This window comes from Sus scrofa, chromosome 14, assembly GCF_000003025.6.
Source record: "Sus scrofa isolate TJ Tabasco breed Duroc chromosome 14, Sscrofa11.1, whole genome shotgun sequence".
NCBI classification, from domain to species: Eukaryota; Metazoa; Chordata; class Mammalia; order Artiodactyla; family Suidae; genus Sus; species Sus scrofa.
This window is the reverse complement of record NC_010456.5, coordinates 49,601,365-49,618,551: the sequence shown is the minus strand read 5'-3', so window position 1 is coordinate 49,618,551 and position 17,187 is coordinate 49,601,365. Positions and strand designations below refer to the sequence as shown.

The 17,187-nt window shown below is 55.5% G+C and overlaps 1 protein-coding gene across 1 annotated transcript; it reads left to right on the top strand.

Moving 5' to 3' along the window:
* On the top strand, window positions 3,240-9,441 carry LRRC75B (leucine rich repeat containing 75B). Its single transcript, XM_021073101.1, has 4 exons — window positions 3,240-3,416; window positions 5,592-5,720; window positions 7,153-7,268; window positions 8,677-9,441. Exons 1-4 carry the CDS (start codon window positions 3,240-3,242, stop codon window positions 9,203-9,205), a joined length of 951 nt encoding a protein of 316 aa, XP_020928760.1. The 3' UTR covers window positions 9,206-9,441.

The following is a 17,187-nucleotide window of genomic DNA, read 5'->3' as shown; positions in this document are numbered from 1 at the left end:
CCTGGGACTCAGAGCCCCTCCATCTCTCTTGCTCTGTCAGCCTTCTGCTGCTTTGTCTAAAGTAACCGCAGGGCCTAGTAATCACCACCAAATGATGTGTGATGGCTGTCAGGTGGCTGTGCCGACTCGCTAAGAAACCACGAAGACTAGTTAGCACCTACACACACCCAACATCATGTGTGCCAGGCGCCTTCCTTGCCATCCAATCCTGCAAGATCTTTGCCAGGTGGACATTTCCTTTCCCACATTTTACAGACAGGAAAACAGTTTTGCAGAAGCTGCTGTAGCAGGATGAAGAGTTTCCCCCCAAATCCATGTCTACCCAGGAGTTGCAAATGTGACCGTATTGGAAACAGTCTTCAGAGAGGTCATTAGCTAAGATGCACTCATACAGCGTTAGGGGGGGCCCTAAATCCCATAACCAGGGTCCCTGTAAGGATGTGTGAAGAGAGACACAGACACAGAGAAGGCCTGTGAGCATGGAGGCACACAAGCCAAGGGGTGCCAAGGACTGCCGGCCACCACCAGATGCCAGCAACAGGCACAGAAAACTGCTTCTCTGGCAACTTTTGAGAGCACAGCCCTGCCAGCACCTTGGCCTCAGACTTCTGGCCTCCAGAACTGGGAGGCAATAAGCTTCTGTCGTTTTAAACCACCACATCTGTGGTACTTTGTTACGACAGCCACAGAAAACTAATACAGCTCCCTACTTTGCCGATGTGTGTATACCCAAAGGGGGCAGGTCCACAGCATTTGAATCTGAGGCCTGAGTCCACAACTGTGGACCCCCATGGTGATTCCTGGGTCTGCAGAAAGCTTACCACCTGTCCCTTAGAGCCGGCTCCAGGGGAAACTGTCCCCATAGAGTGTCCGCCTGCTTCCTTCTTTCTAGTGAGTTCTGAAACCATCCTGCATCCTTTGCCGTGGCTGCCAAGAGGCTCAGTGGCACCTGGCTATTTGCTGAGGTACCACCAGCCCTGGGCTGGCCTTCCTCCTCCTGAGCTTGGCCTATCCCACTGGGTGGGGAGACAAGAGGCCCAAAGGTGGGACAGGTCCAGCTGCAGCCCTGTCCATAACCCTCCGCCCCACCTGCTGGGTCATCTGGACCTTGGTCCCCGTTACTCCAGCTGCACCACCGACTGTCAGTACTACCTGCCTCCTGGTGGGTCCCACTTGAGGCCCAGGATGCCCCCAGCAGGGCCCGGGGTCTGGCTGTGTCCCTCCCACCTGACTTTCTGGTTCCCTAGGCTCACTGGCTGCCCTGGTGTCTGGGTCCAAGCCCCTGAACCTCCACAACGACCCTGGGGGCTGAGAGGGCTACACCACAACCTCCACAACCCACAGAGTTCCCACAGATACAGCTCTGCAGCTTAGAGCAGCCTCGAGTTAAGTACACATGGAGGCGAGACAGAGGGAGGCCACACCCTTGTCCTAAGAGCCCAGCTCTGTCTCTGGTTAGGCCAAAAAGAGTCACCCTAGCCACCCCCCGCCCCCGCCAAGGGAGGCTGAGGGATTTGGGCCTAGAGGCCACCCTCCCTCCTTTTCTGCACAATGTCTTCCAGGAATCTCTCAGCCAAGGATACAGAGGGTGGGACAGGAAAGACGGTGTGCTGGGGAGTATTCTCCACTTTCCCCAGAACACCAAGCTCTGGGCATCTCTCCTCTGCCATCACCTGCATTGCCCCCTTCATGACTTCCAGGATCAGCCCTCTCTTCCCCTGGACCCTGAACCCCACCTTGGCCTTCTCACATTTGAAGGGACAATGTCCAGGCCTGACTCAGCCTCTGGAAGGATATGGTTAGGATCTGGGACACATCCCAGCTCTGGCTCCAGACCTGAAAGTGGGGATGGGGGGAGGTCTTACCAGGCTGCCAGCAGGGGTCTAGGAGGCCCCTGAGCAACAATGGAGCTGCTGCCGAAGTCTCTGGCCCCTTTCACCACCACGTCAGTATAGTGATGACGCCTTGGCTCTGGAGGAGGGCCCAGCAATCATGTAGGTTTGCCAGGGAGGAAACCTGTGGTGCCAAGGTGGCCCCAGGACAAGCTGGCTACAGAGGAGGGAGGGGAGGTGGCTGGGTCCAGCTGGCAAATGGCAGGAAAGAGAGGTACCCAGGATAGGGAGGCCCCAGAAACAGGCCTGATGGGGGTACCTAACAGCAGGCAACAACAGGGTTCAGTGGGTGGTAAGCCCTCTGCCTTGTCTCAGGGGCTCAGCCCCAGGGGAATCACAGAGCCTAGGACTCTGTCTCTGGACACCCTCCTGGGGGACAATTCTTAACCCAGAGGAAGAAGGACCCTTGGATGGCCATCCTTTCCTCCTCCCATGGCTGTCTGTGCTCACCCCCCTGGCACCCCTGCTGGGCTATACTGTCCTCCCAGGCTGGATGCACCCTCCTTGCTGTGGGAGTCCAGGTCTGAAGCCTGGTGCACCAAATGCTCCCTAGCCCTGGAACATGAGGGGCCCAGAGCTGGGTGGGGGGTGCTATAAGGGGCAGCAGGCCTCCAACAAAGGCCCCTCCAGCTAATGGGTCCCTAGCTCAAACCTGCTGCCTGGGAGGGAAGCCATGGGGTAGGTGCAGCTGGCCTGCTCCTGGCCTGCCCAGAGCTGTGCTTAGATGGTGGACCAGCACTCCCCATCCCATTTATCTCCCAGGTGACTGTCAGAGGGACAGGCCTGCCCAAGTCTGCCCAACACTTCGATGCAGGAGTGTCCTCTCCAACGGTGGACTGATTAGATACTACAATTGCTCGATGCGGGGTGGGAGTGGGGATTCTGAAAGCAGGTGCAGGCACTGCCTAAAGCTGGGGAAGGGCCGCAGAACCCCCATCCACCCCGCCCCGACTCCAAGGCCTGTGCTCTTGGCACCCCCAATGTGACTTCCACAATCAGCACTGGGGCTCAGAGGGTTGACAGGCGCCACCCCGGCTCAGAGCCTCCCCCGGCGGCTCCCGTTCCTGCGCCTCGAGACAGGGAAGCCAGGGCCTTCCTCAGCTAGACCCCCAAACCGACAGGGCCTCCCCCAGCGAGACCCCCAAACAGAGTATAGGAGCTCCAGGGTCTCCAGCAGGAACCCTCCTCCCTTCCACCGATCCGGCCCGGCCCAGGCACGCAGCGCTGTGTCCGGGGCTCCCCCCTCTGCGGATCCCGGGCGAGGGCGGGCCGGGGGGCGGGGCCGGGGGCGGGGCGCAAACGGCCGGGTGTCCAGCCTTCTCTGCGCCCCCCCAGAGTGCGGCGGCCATGGGGGCGCGGCTGGGCCGGCGGGCCCGGCCTGACGCCGGCTTGGAGGCCGGGGCGGCGGCGGGGTGCGGGCCGGCTCCCTATGAGCGCCGGGTGCGCTGGCTCCGCGAGATCCAGTCTATGCTCCGCGAGCGGCGGCCCGAGCGCGCCCGGCAGCTGCTGCGCCTCCTGTGCCAGGCGAGAGAAGGAGCGGGCCAGCCGGGGTGGAGGCCGGGGAGGGGCGGGAGGCGATGTGGGACTGGCCTGGGGCGCCCAGGCCGGGCGGGTTAGAGGGGAGGGTAAGACTGGCTGCAGGGGGCGAGGGAGGGAGGGCAGTGGGCTAGAATGGAGAGGGCGACAGTGATTTTGGAGGAGATCCTGTAACTCTCCACGTCTCTGGGGTTTGAGGTCAGTTGTGGGTGTTGAGGGTGCCCCAAGCCTGGGGCATTCAGGCCTCAACAAGAAAGGAGGTGGCAGGCAGGAGTGGCAGGTGGGTGTGATCGCTTTGTACTGAGGGGCACTGGGAAGAGCAGCTGGCCACTCCAGAGTGAAGGGAGGGGCTACCCTGGACCCTGACAGAGGACTTTGGAAGTGACAGCCCACCACAGGTCAGCAGGTGCAACCTCACCATGGCACCATGGCAGGGCAGCCACAGCACACAGTGCCCATCTTAACAGGCAGCTCATGCCCAGTGAGTACACACACCTGGCATGACAGCACCACATCTGGAGGGAGGGAGCTCTGCTTCCAAATACACCAGGTACCTGAGCCGTGGAAACATGGGTTCTGGTCCCAGCATCACCACTGGACAATCCACTTCCCTCTTGTCCACATCCCTACACCCTGCAGCAGCTGCCACCACAACCTGCCCCATTCTGTAAACTAAAATCAGCTCAGCGGGTGGTCTTTGGCCTGAAGGTGGATGCTTAGAAATGGGAAACTGAGGCTTGGAGAAAAATAGTGAGACTAGCGTCACAGAGCAAACTGGAAGCCAGCCAAGGCCAGAGCCCAAACTCCAGTCTCCCAGCTCTGCTCCTCTTGCTGCACTGGCTTTTCTTTCTCTGGGTTCAGCAGCTGGGAAAGACCCTTTAAGAGGAGCTGTCCAGACCAGCAGAAGGTAGGCTTTGGTCTGGGACCCTGTCTGGGTCAGCCCAGGCTCACCAGCCACCCCCTCCCTTCTGGATCCTCTCTAGCTGGCATCTGCAACTTAAAGTGTTTAAAATTCAAACAGCAGAGCCGCACACGGATCTCTGCCTGGCATGGCATCTGGAGCCCCAGGCACAGGATGGCCATTTGAGCTGGAGAACCAGCTAGGTTGCCCCCGACGTTGTCCCAGAGGTTGGGATTTGAAGTTATGGGGCCTGTCCTGCCCCATAACCTACAGGGACTCTGTGGTTATGGCCCCAGGGCACTCTGGCCTGGCCTGGATTCCTGTGCCCTGGGCTTATGCACAGAGCATGTTGCTCTCTGCCCTGGGTGGCCCCTCCTAGCAATGCCTGCCCCTTGGTTTGTAGGTATATCCTCTAAACATGTCCCTCAAAAGCACCACCCCAGACCTATGGGAATAACAGGAAGAGGAGGCCAAGTGAAGGCAGGAAGGCCAGAGCAGGCCAGAGACCCAGTGGTGGGATCTGTGTCGGGGGTGGGAGGCTGAGACTGTACACTATGAGCAAGTCTCTGCCATGGCACAACCTTGACAGCATTGGGTCCGTGAAGGGGTTATGGGTTCAAGCACAAGTACATGTTCCATAAAGCTCTAGCAGCACATGGGGGGACTGGACAGGGGGAGCTTGGGAGGGGGCTGTTGGGGTATAAGGCCTGAAGCTCCTGAGCAGTGGCCTGGGCATGGTGGGGCCATTAATGGAAGAGTATGGGGTGATTCTTGGGCTCTGGCCCAAGTGCCATGAGGATGGGGATGTTGGCTCCCTTTACTGAGCTGGGGCACAGAAAGTGAGATACCACCAGCCTGAGCTGAGAGCGTTCTATCCCAAAGGAACTGTATGGACCTGCCAGCAAAGAGATGGTAGCTATGGCTTGGGAGAGCTGAGGAACAGGGGGACAGAGGCAAGGGACCTGACGGAAATGCTGGAGGGCAGTGGCATTTGGGGGTCATCAGAGGAGCCAGGGTGTCTCAGCAGAACATCTCACCTCCAGGGAACCAGTCTAAGAGTTCCCAGACTCACTTATTGCCTTCCTGAGGCCCCCGATGCACTGGCCCTCTGATCACCTAGAGGGTCCACCTTCCCCTGGAAGCCCTCAGCGGGATGGGGGGAATGGAGAGGGGGGAACAGATGCGAAGGGCTCTGGCTGGCTGGGCTGGGGCCTGGGATAGGAGGCCTCAACCTCTGGCTCACTCAGCTCTCACACCTGTAGGACCTGGGCCTAGAGGGGACCCTCCTCACAGACATCCTATATAGGAACGTGGCCTACCTCAATCTGGTGGACCCCATCTCCCACGACCTGCTTATGAACCTGGCCCGCGACCTGCAGTGCCCCAAGTCGGTGAGGCTGAGGAATGTGTCTGACAGGGGTCAGGAATGTCCAGGGCTGAGAGCTGGGATCTGGCCCTCACCTGGCCTGCTGTGTGTGGCTTTAGGCAAATCCCCATCCCTCTCTAGGGTGTGATGCCAGTTTCAGTGTTTTAGGCTGGCCAGCTGCTGGAGCACACATGACCTGTGCTTTCCCAGCCCTGAAAAGGCACCTGTCGGGTAGACCTGTTTTCTGAGGGGCAGCCTCACGCACCAGACCCTGGAGCCCAAGCTGGAAGTCATATGTGGACCCTTCGCCTGTACATACAAAGCATTCTGACAAGTCCACTTATGGAACCAAACACCCAGCCCGAGTCCCAGAGCCAGAAGAGAGCTGCCCTCAGCTGGAGCCTTGTCCACACGTCCCCCACTGGGGGACAAGTGCCCACTGCTGCCCATGGCAGCTCAAGCCACAAGCATATCCCTCCTCACATTGAGTTGGCACTTGCCACCTGCAGCCTCCAATCTTCCAACACATGCCACCACATCTGGCTAGAATATCCATCCCACCTCGCTCTGTCAGCACCTGCAGACGTCCTGCCATGAGCACTGAAGGTGCTCCTGACACAGTCTGTGGCCAGCCCCCAGCCCCCAGCCCTTCGTCACAGTGAGTCCCCGCCCCAAATAGGGGTGCCCACTACATGCCCTGCCAGTTCTGAACTGCCATGTCCATGTGCACTTGTCACCGAGGGTTCTCTGAGGCTAGCCTAGAGCCATCACAATGACCTCGGGGCTTGCTAACAGTGTGAGCGCTGTTAACAGAGGGACTGGATGAAAGAATGTGCTGGGTGGTGGAGCATGCTCGGTGCCAGCTTTGTGGAAAGCAGGGCACCCCGCATCCTGCCCAAGCCGGGCCTCTACCAGGGCCCACTGGGGACCAAGCATGAGCCAGGTGATGGTGCTGTAAAACCTTAGCCCTCCCCCCTGGCAGCCCAGACCCAGGCCCCACAGACGCTGTCTCGCTTGGAGACACAGAGGAAGAAGAGCATGCTGACCTGGCTGGTTCCTATTCCCTGGGGGTGGCGTCAGTGGAGCAGGGCTCCCTGGAGGGGCCTGGTCCTGCCTCCCCTGGTGGCGAGTCTCAGGGGGTTGCTGAAGGTGGACAGGGAGCCGGCTGATAGCCCGAGACTCTGGCCCAGGGCCTGAGGACAGGGAACAAGGGCCCATTGTCTGGGCTTCCTCCCGCCGGGCACTGCGGGCCTCAGACCAGCCTGTCCAGCTCCCAGTGGGCAGCCTCCCCTGGCTCCGCGCCAGGCCACGGCGGGGTAGGGGGTGGGGGTGGAGGGGGAACGCCAGTGGGCGGCTCGGTGACCTGTGAGGAGTGACTATGCGCATGCCCACACTTGGGTCCCCAAGGCCCTGGGGTGGGAGGGGCTCAGCCTCCCCTGACTGCACTGCCCCCCCAGGACCACAAGCTCTGGAACTCTTCGGACAGGATCTGCCAGCAGCTCATCTACCACCTCACTCCTCACTCCAGGCGGCAGCAAGGGTCTGGCCCGCCCCAGAGGAAGACCCAGATCAGGTAAAGGAGCCCAGCTACAGCCCATCACACTAACCCAGCGTCCCTGGACAGGCACCTCTCAGCAAGAGCTGCTGCATGAAAGCCCTGCCTGTGGGCCCCTCGCCCCAGCCTGCATTACGGCCCTGTCACTGGCCAGTGGCCACGGGCGCAGATGCCCCCAGGCCCAGCTGCTCTCCGTGTGACCTGCCTCCTGCCCTTTGCCCATCCCTCAACCCCCTACCTGGCACAGGGCCTGGTCCCCTGGACCGAGATGACCTCAGCAGGACTCAGAAGAGTCCCCATGACAGGCTGCGAGGAAGGCAGATTCTGGTCATGATTCCCATTTTGCAGGGAAGGAAACTGAGACTGGGGGAAGCAGAGCCTCTTGCCCAAGGCCATTTTGCCCTGAGTTTCCTGCAGCCCTTTGGGAACTCCGTGCCAGGCTGCCTAAACCTGAAGCCTCCAGGGCAAGCCCACCGGCTCACTCTGCCATGGGGTCCCCCTCTCATCACTCCATCACAGCCCCGTGGCCACAGACTCAGCCTGGGAACGGGCTGCTGGCAGCCAGGCCCAGGGCCCAGAACCACAGCCCTGGCGCTCTCCTCTGTTTGCCCCCCAACCTGCCATCCCCCTTGAGCCTAACGACCCACACTGAGCCCTGCCTTGGCAGGTGAGGGCCCTGGAGGTATTCCTACCGCCTTAGCCCCAGGCAGGCCTATCTGCCTCATGGGCCCATGTTCAAATAACAGGAGACCTAGAGAGGGTTCTGGGGGCAGTGGGGGACCCTCCTCAGTCCCCTGGATTAGATCACAGGAAACTCTCCCCTAGGGCAGGTTCCCACCCACACCCCCAACACTGCCCTCCTGCTTACCTTGGGCCTGTTCCCTCTCTTGCCCCAAGGCTGGGGACCAGCCTGATGCCCAATTCCCCCACAGGAACGTTTATCCTTATTCTGACAGGGTCAACCATGGAGGAGTGGCACGTGAAAAAAAAAAAAAAAGTGTGGGCACAGGGGTCAGAGCACCCCAACTTGAGACCTGGCTCCCCCTTAGTGGTGTGTGGCCTTGGAAGTATGACGTCACCCCTCCCGCACCTGTTCACTCCTCTGCAGAAGAGGGTCGCAATCCCATCCCACTGGGTTGGCATAAAAATAAGAGATGCCAGACATGACAGTGTGGCCATGCAGGCACACAGCAGGTTTTTACAATAGCCCATGGAGCCTTAACACAGGTGCGCTTAACCCTCACAGCCAGGTCCCCTTGTAACCAAAGAGGAGACTAGGGCTTAGAGTGAACCCAAGCATCGCCCATGGGCCCTTCTTTAGGACATGCCCATTGGGCTGCCCTGAAGGGTCACTGTCTGCAGCTGGTGGCGACCTGCCCGCCCCAGGCCTTCACTCAGTCCCTCCCCACCTGCAAAGTTCCCACAGCCTCAAGAGCAGCCTCCAGAAGACTCTGCCGGCAGTGGGGGAGACTGTGAACCTCTCAGGGATCCTGCTGTCGGTGAGGGATGTGCAGCACATCATGCACTACCTGGGCCGCCAGGGCGCGGGGCTCACGGTGCTGGACCTGAGCTTCACGGGGCTGAGCGACGAGCTGCTGCACCAGCTGCTGCCCAGCCTCTGGACGCTGCCCCGCCTCACCCAGCTCCTGCTCAATGGCAACCGTCTGACACGGGCTGCTGCCCGCGAGTTCACTGAGGCCATCAAGGACACTGCCAAGTTCCCGGTGCTGGCCTGGGTGGACCTGGGCAACAATGTGGATGTGGCCTCCCTGCCCCAGGCCCTGCTGGTTGGCCTGCGCCGGCGGCTAAGCCAGCACACCTCGCTGCCCACCATCTACGAGGGCCTGGACCTGGAGCCCGAGGGCGGTGTGGCTGAGGCCATCACTATTGCCTCCACCTGGGGCTCTGCAGCCACTGGGCCAAGGCCCAAGCCCCAGGCCTGCTGCGCCAGGTGACCTGCCACCTGCCCTGTCTCCCACTCCTGATTGGCTGGCGATGCCCCTGAGCACATGGGGGGCAGGTGATGGAGGTGGATCCAGGGGAAGTGCTCAGACTGGAGTCAAGGGCACAGAGGAGGATGGGCTCGTTGGAGACCAAATGGCCGGTCCAGGGTGCAGTCTCTTCCTTTCCTCAGCAGGGGGGCCCAGCACTTGCTGTACAGACCACACAATAAAGGGTGATGCCCCCTTCACCTCAGCTTTTCTGCATTGTGGGCCCCAGGGCCACCGAGCATGAGCTCCCACACACACAAAAGGGAAGGACCAAGCTCATACTGATCTCCCTCAGGGGCTCTTTGGGCAGGGTTTCCATGGAGACCAAAGCAGCCAAGAGGAGACATCTGCAAGCTAGGAGTTAAGAGGAGACCTCCGGTACCTGGCCCTCACGTCTGGGCAGGGCTTGGGCACCTTGAGGAGGGCCCTGGGGAGGAGCAGGTCAGGAATCCAAAGGGGACAGAGTTCATGTCTGAACCCAGGCTGCTAAACTCCCCCCCAACCAGGGCTGGGCAAGACTGTGCCAACAGGAGGCACAGGGCACTGTGCTCTGCACCAGCCCTGGCACCCAGACCCCTAGGCTGTACTTGGTGACTGGGCAGCTCCATGGGGGTAGGAGATATGTCAGGCCAGAGACAAAGAGCTTTCTGCTCCCTCCAGGCTCTGGGGCCACATGCATAGTCCTCCCCATGGGGACCCTGAGAGCACACACAGGGGTGGAGGTGGGTGAGGCCAGCAGCTGAGGACCCTGGCAGGGAGCAATACCAGGGCTGCCCCTGGAGGCATTCCGCTCCCAGCAGGGGCCCGTCTCTGTCTCCCCAAGTGCCACAAGGGCAGGCTCCAGACCAGACACCTCCCAGCCCTGTGGGGGAGCTGGAACCCAGCCCCCCTAGGCACTGGGCAGGGCAGACAAGAAAGGAACTGAGACTGGAATGGGAAAGCCATGGCCCAAGTCTCCCCTGCAGAGGGGCCCTGGGATCCAGCTGAATGAGGTGAGACCCAGTGGCGCAGGGAAGCCCTAAGGGCCAAGGAGAAGGTGGGGGTCCTCCCCCAGGGCCCAGTTTCCCGGATCCACCAGTTGACCTTCCCCCACAGCTCTGGCCCATAGGCAACTATGATTACACACATGCCCAGGCAGCCGGATGCACAGCAGGAGGTAGGCCAGAAGGGAGATGGCCAAGAAGGGTGAGGTCAGCCCCAGGACCAGGCAAGAGACAGGCAGGAAAAGAGCTCTTCTCCTACACTGCCTGCTGGCCCGAGCTCAGGCCCACTGCTCTCACTGCTTTTGGTGGAAGCCCTACTGGGAGGTGGCCAAAGAATATGAAGAGCACCCAGTTCAGCCCAACTCTGCTCCCCTCCTCTGGGCCTTGGGTCCTTCCTTCGCCCCTCTGTTAAATAGGGCCACTGTCCACCATCCCTTCCAGCTCTTGACGCTCCATCCTGGTCCTAGCCCTCCCTGGACTCTGTGCTTTAAAGACAGGACCAGCCCAGTGGCTTGGGAGTCACAGCAGTGTCTCCCAGTGTCCCACTCTGGGACAGGGGCTTCGGCTCTCCACCCACCCCAGGGTAGGGGAGGCAAAGCGCAGAGTGGGGTGGTGGCAGGGGCCTCGGAGAGGCAAAGTATGAGAAAGCAGCCTAGGGCCAGGCAGGCAGACAAGCCCGTGTCCTGCAACTCCTGGCTGGAGAAACATCAAGCTATCTGTGTCCCTCCTGCCTTTCTCCCCCCCTAGCTCGCTGCCCACCCTGGATGACATCTGCCCACAGACCTTGAAGGTGACTGCTTGGAGAGACTCACACCAGGACAGTGTGGGGACCTGGGCCGGATGTCGCCAGGCGAGCCCTGGGAGAGTCCAGGCAGCAGCAGCTGGTCTCAATCTCCCCGCCTCTCAGATGGACGCACGCGAGGCGCTGGCCGAGCTGGAGCACAAAACAGCTCGAGAGGAGTTCCCGTGTGGCTCAGCGGTTAACAAATTTGACTAGGAACCATGAAGTTTCGGGTTTGATCCCTGGCCTCGCTCAGTGGGTTGAGGATCCAGCGTTGCTGTGAGCTGTGGTGTAGGTCACAGACACGGCTTGGATCTGGCTTTGCTGTGGCTGTGGTGTAGGCCCGCAGCAACAGCTCCAATTAGACCCTTAGCCTGGGAACCTCCATAGGCCGTGGGTGCAGCCCTAGAAAAGACAAACAAACAAACAAAATCCAGCTCCAGAGAGGCGGGCTGGGCTTGTTCCCACACAGGTGTCCACAGCCCCTTTGCAGGGCCCTACGACCACCAGTGAGGCTACTCCATAGGCAGGGACACACCAGGAAATAGGGGCTTATGCCTCATGCAGCCTGGTGGGCAGAGCTCCAGCCTGGGAGGTAGCAGGTGGGCCTTGCTTGGGCTTGTCCTCTCCTAGGCCGTCTCAAGAGGCAGACAGACCTGGCTTGGGCCCACCATCACACACTGGTGGTGTGGTCCTCTCTGGGCCTGTTCTTTCATTTGGGGATGAGGTTTACCAGGCCTCCCCTTTTCCGACTGGAGTGAAGATGACACGAGGTTTGGAAAGTACCTGCTGCTCGGGGGGGGGCACATGTGGGGTCTCTGGGCAGGACAGCAGGAGCCTGAGCCACAGGACAGGACAGGGCTATAGCCATTGTTTCTTTAGGGGCATTTTCCTAGCCTCTCTCTGGGCCATGCACTGTTCTGATGGCTTCACACCCCTTGAATTCCCTTCGTATTTGTAGGAGGCGAGTGGACTGGGGCAAGGAGAGGTTAAGTGACCTGCCCAAGGTCAAAAAGCTAGGAGGAGCTGAAAGTGAGCCAGGCGGCCTGGTTTCAGGCTATGATGCTAAGCCCTGCCTAAAGCTGCCTGTCTGAGCCATCAGGGGGCTGAGGACCATATTCCTGCCAGAGGAATCCTGGCAAGCCCCTGCCAGAAGCCATTCAAGGCAGGAGACCATTGTGGTGGTTCTGCTGGCAGGCACGCTGTGGCGGGAGAGACCTCCAGCTGCACCCCAGGAATTGGGGGCTTGGACCCGGCACGACTTTCCTGGGCTTCTATTTCCTTGTGTGCAAAATGGGTGGGGAGCGGACCCTCTTCTGGGATCCAAAGGGACTGGTGAGGAGTGGATTTAGAAGTACCTGTCGCACAGAGCCCTGCACAGGGGTTTGGGATCCACAGCCACTTCTGGCGACCTGGCTGGGATGGCTGCAGGTGCCTTCACCTCTCCAGGTCTCAGCCTCCTCAGCCTTGCCAGGATGTTGAGAGCACCCTGTTCTGCATGGGAACTTCTGCCCCATGAGGGAAGACATGTGACCCCTGATGAAGAGTCTTAAGATATGAGTCTCCAGTAGACATCAGCCTCTGCTGAGTCTCCCTGCTGAGAACCCAGAATCTCAGAGGACTGATCATCCCAGTGGCAGATATCACCTCAGCATAGGGCTTTTCTCTGGGCCCTGGAAAGAAAGGAAAACATGCTTCTTCCCCTTAAAGATAGTTGCCAACTATCAATGGAAACCAGAATTTGCTTTCCTGTAGGAGAAAATGTCCCAACAAAAAGGTAGAAAGAAGAGACCCCAGCCATGATGACTAAGCAAAGTCCAGTCAACTGCCCCTAACCACCCCTCCCCCACACATCTGCTTCCATAAAGTTGCTTCCGCAATTACAGCTGCCTGTCCTCACTCCGGTCTGACCAGTCAAGCACGGACCAGAAGAACTAGCCCATAAAAGTCTTGTGAAACCCTTCTTCTGGGCTGACTCCGGACAGCGATCTCCTCCTCTGAGCCCGCCAGCGTAATAAACCTGAGTTCTCCAACTCTCTGAGTGCTCACTTGGTTTCTCACTGGGTAAAAGAGCTGATACACAGTGGCCGTGGGGCTGCTGGGCAGCTGCCATAACATTCCCAGCTGTATAATTCAATTTGATTTTTTAAAAAATGCCTTATTTTAAAAATAATTCTTGGAGTTCTCTTGTGGTGCAGCGGGGTAGGATCTGGCGCCGTGACTGCAGTGGCTCAGGTTGCTGCTGTGGTGTGGTCTGATCCCTGGCCTGGGAACATCTGCATGCTGCAGGTGCAGCCAAAAAAATAGTAATTCTTCACCGTATAACATTTATTTTTATTTCTACAAATAGTGATAGTTTTACTTCTTCCTCTTAAATTTGGACTCCTTTTATGTCTTTTACTTCTCTGATTGCCGTGGCTGGACTTCCAAAACTATGTTGAAGAGTAGTGGTGAGTGGACATCCTTGTCTTGTTCCTGCTCTCAGTGGGAATTCTTTCAGCTTTTCACCATTGAGAATGATGTTCGCTGTGGGTTTGTCATATATGCCCTTATATGTTGAGATAAGTTCCCGCTATGCCCACTTTCTGAAGGGTTTTTATCAGAAATGGGTGTTCGATTTTGTCAAAGGCTTTTTCCACGTCTATTGAGAGATCATATGGTTTTTATTCTTGTTTGTTAATATGGTGTGTCACACTGATGGATTTGTGGATATTGAGGAACATTTGCATCCCTGGGATAAATCCCACTAGATCATGATGTATAATCCTTTTAATGTATTGTTGGATGCAGTTTGCTAGGATTTTGTCAAGGATTTTTGCATCAATGTTCATCAGTGAAATTGGTCTGTAGTTTTCTTTTTTTGTGGTATCTTTGTCTGGTTTTGGTTATCAGGGTGATGGTGGCCTCATAGAATGAGTTTGGGAGTATCCCTTCCTCTGCAATTTTTTTTTTTTTTTGTCTTTTTGTTGTTGTTGTTGTTATTGTTGCTATTTCTTGGGCCGCTCCCGCGGCATATGGAGGTTCCCAGGCTAGGGGTTGAATCGGAGCTGTAGCCACCGGCCTACGCCAGAGCCACAGCAAAGCGGGATCTGAGCCGCGTCTGCACCTACACCACAGCTCACGGCAACGCCGGATCGTTAACCCACTGAGCAAGGGCAGGGACCGAACCCGCAACCTCATGGTTCCTAGTCGGATTCGTTAACCACTGCGCCACGACGGGAACTCCAATTTAGTGCTTTTCTAAGCATGGAAAGGTGAAGGAATTTAGGTTCACAAAAAATTTCTCCTGAAAATATCTAAGGTCTGTTCTGTCAGTTTTCCCAGGGCACAGAGTGCCTCATTCCTGATCTCTGCCCTGAGCTCCCTTCAGGGTGTGCTGAAGGTCAGATTGCAGTGGTTTGTGACTCAGTGCTTGTAGAGCTAGATGGCTAGTGACATTGTTTGGTCTGCGGTGCTATAAATTACTTCTAAGTTCTGCTTTCATGGCATCCTGCAAATTCTGATATGTTGCTTCCATTTTCAAGTCAGTTCAGACTACTTTCCAATTTTTCTTGATTTCTTTTTTTGATTCATGGGTTATTTAGAAGTATGTTATTTTGTTTCAAAATATTAGAGATATCCCGAGGATCTTTCTGATAATTTCAATTACACTGTGGTCAGACAACATAATATAGCTTGAAGCCCTTTGAATCTTGATACATGTTCTGTGTGCACTTAAGAAAAGTGTGTATTCTGAGAATTCCTGTCGTGGCTCAGTGGTTGACGAATCTGACTAGGAACCATGAGGTCTTGGGTTTGATCCCTGGCCTCACTCGGTGGGTCAAGGAAATGGTGTTGCCCTGCCCTGACCTGTGGTGTAGGTTGCAGTTACAGCTCGGATTTGGATTGCAGCTCCGATTCAACCCCTAGCCTGGGAACCTCCATATGCCATGGGAGCGGCCCAAGAAATGGCAAAAAGACAAAAAAAAAAAGTGTATTCTGCCATTGTTAAGTTTCCTGTGTTAATCAAAGTCAAGTTGACTTACCATGCTGTTCAAGTCTACCGTACCTTTACTGATTTTCTGCCTTCTATCAATTATTTTTAGTTTTTTTTTTTTTTTTTTTTTTTGTCCATACCCATGACATATGGCAGTTCCTGGGCCAATGATTAAATCCAAGCTGCAGCTGCAGCAATGCTGGATCTTTAACCCACTTCATCACCGTGGAAACTCCTCTATCAATTATTGAACTCTGACTATAGTTGTATTTGTCTATTTCTCATTGCAGTTGTATTCTTTTTTTTTTTTTTTTTTTTTTTAAGGCTGCACCTGTGGCATATGCAAGTTCCCAGGCTAGAGGTTGAATTGGAGCTGCAGCTATGCCACAGCAACGGCAATGTGGGATCCAAGACATGTCTGTGACCTACACTGCAGCTCATGGCAACCCCAGATCCTTGACCCACTGACTGGAGCAAGGGGTTGAACCTGCATCCTCATGGATACTAGTCGGGTTCATTATTGCTGAGCCATAACAGGAACTCCAACTCTTTTTTATTGACGTAAAAAATTTACATAATATAAAGTGTACAACTCGGTTGTTTTTAGTACATTCTCCATGCTGTGCAACCATTGTTATCTAATCTTTTTAATGTTTTCGATTTATTAAAAAGCACACCATTAGACATTGTCTTGTGTAAGCACAAGACAAGTAAAAATGTTCAAACATCATACTTAAGAGAGAAAACTTAGAAGCCTTCCCTTTAAGGTCAGAACAAACAAGGATGCCTGCTATAGACAGCCCTTTCTATTCAACAAAGGACCACATGTCCTGGCCAGTGAAAGATGAGTAGTAAAAGAAGTAATGGCTAAGACTGTAAGTGAAGAGACAAAACTGTCAGTATGTGTAGATGATTTACTCATTCCGAAATATAATTTAGGAGTTCCTGCTGTGGCTCATCAGTAATGAACAGGACTGGTATCCATGAGGATGCAGGTTCGATCTCTGGCCTTTATCAGTGGGTTGGGGATCAGGTGTTGCTGTGAGCTAGGGTGTAGGTGGCAGACGCAGCCTGGGCCCTCCATTGCTGTGGCTATGCTGTAGGCCAGCAACTATAGGTTTGATTTGATCCCTAGCCTGGGAACCTCCATGTGCCTTAGCGGTGGCCCTAAAAAAAGCAAGGGGAAAAAAAAAAAAAGAAAAAAAGAAATATAATTTTATATATAGAACCATACACAGAAAATACACAGAAAACCCAAGAGAATCAATGGACAAGCCATTAAAGCTAAAGGGGGAGTTCAGTATGGTTGTTTAAGCACAAATCAATAAATAAAATCAATAGAATCCTTTTACACCACTAGCCAGTTATAAAATGTAGTCCACCATAATATGATATTTACAATAGTCACAAGGAGATAAATAAAAAATCTAGGAACTGACTTAAAACTGCAAAAGTGGAGTTCCCATTGTGGCTCAGCAGGCTGAGAACCCAACATAGTGTCTGCAAGGATATAGATTTGATCCCTGGCCTCACTCAGTAGGTTAAGGATCTGGCATGGTTGTGGCTGTGGTGCAAGCCAGCAGCTGCAGCTCCAATTCGACCCCAGCCCGGGAACTTTCAGATGCTGCAGGTTTGGTCTTAAAAAAACACAAACAACAACAAAAAAGGAAAAGCTACTATGGATAAAATTTTGTCTTTACCCATGGCATATGGAAGTTTCCAGGCTAAGGGTCGAATTGGATCTGCAGCCGCTGGCCTACACCACAGGCCAGAGCAATGCCAGATCCAAGCCATGTCTGCAATCTACTCCATAGCTCACAGCAACACTGGATCCTTAACCTACTGAGCGAGGCCAGGGATTAAACCTGCATCCTCATGGATACTACTCAGATTTGTTTGCCATAAAAGAAACTTCTATGGATAAAATTCTTAGATAGAACTATGTGGACTACTAACAGGTAGTAACATGTTATCAAGCTATAGTAATTCAGTGTGATACTGGTACTAGAACTGCCAAATAGTTGAATAAGATATAATCTAAAACAAATGCACATGTGTATGGGAATTTGGTGAACTGGTGGTAGATCACTGAGAAAACGGCAGATTATTCAATAAGCAGGATTTCAAAAATTGGCAAAATAAGTCCCCAAGCTCACACAATATAATATTAACAAATCTCCCACTGAAATAAAGATTAAAAAGTGAA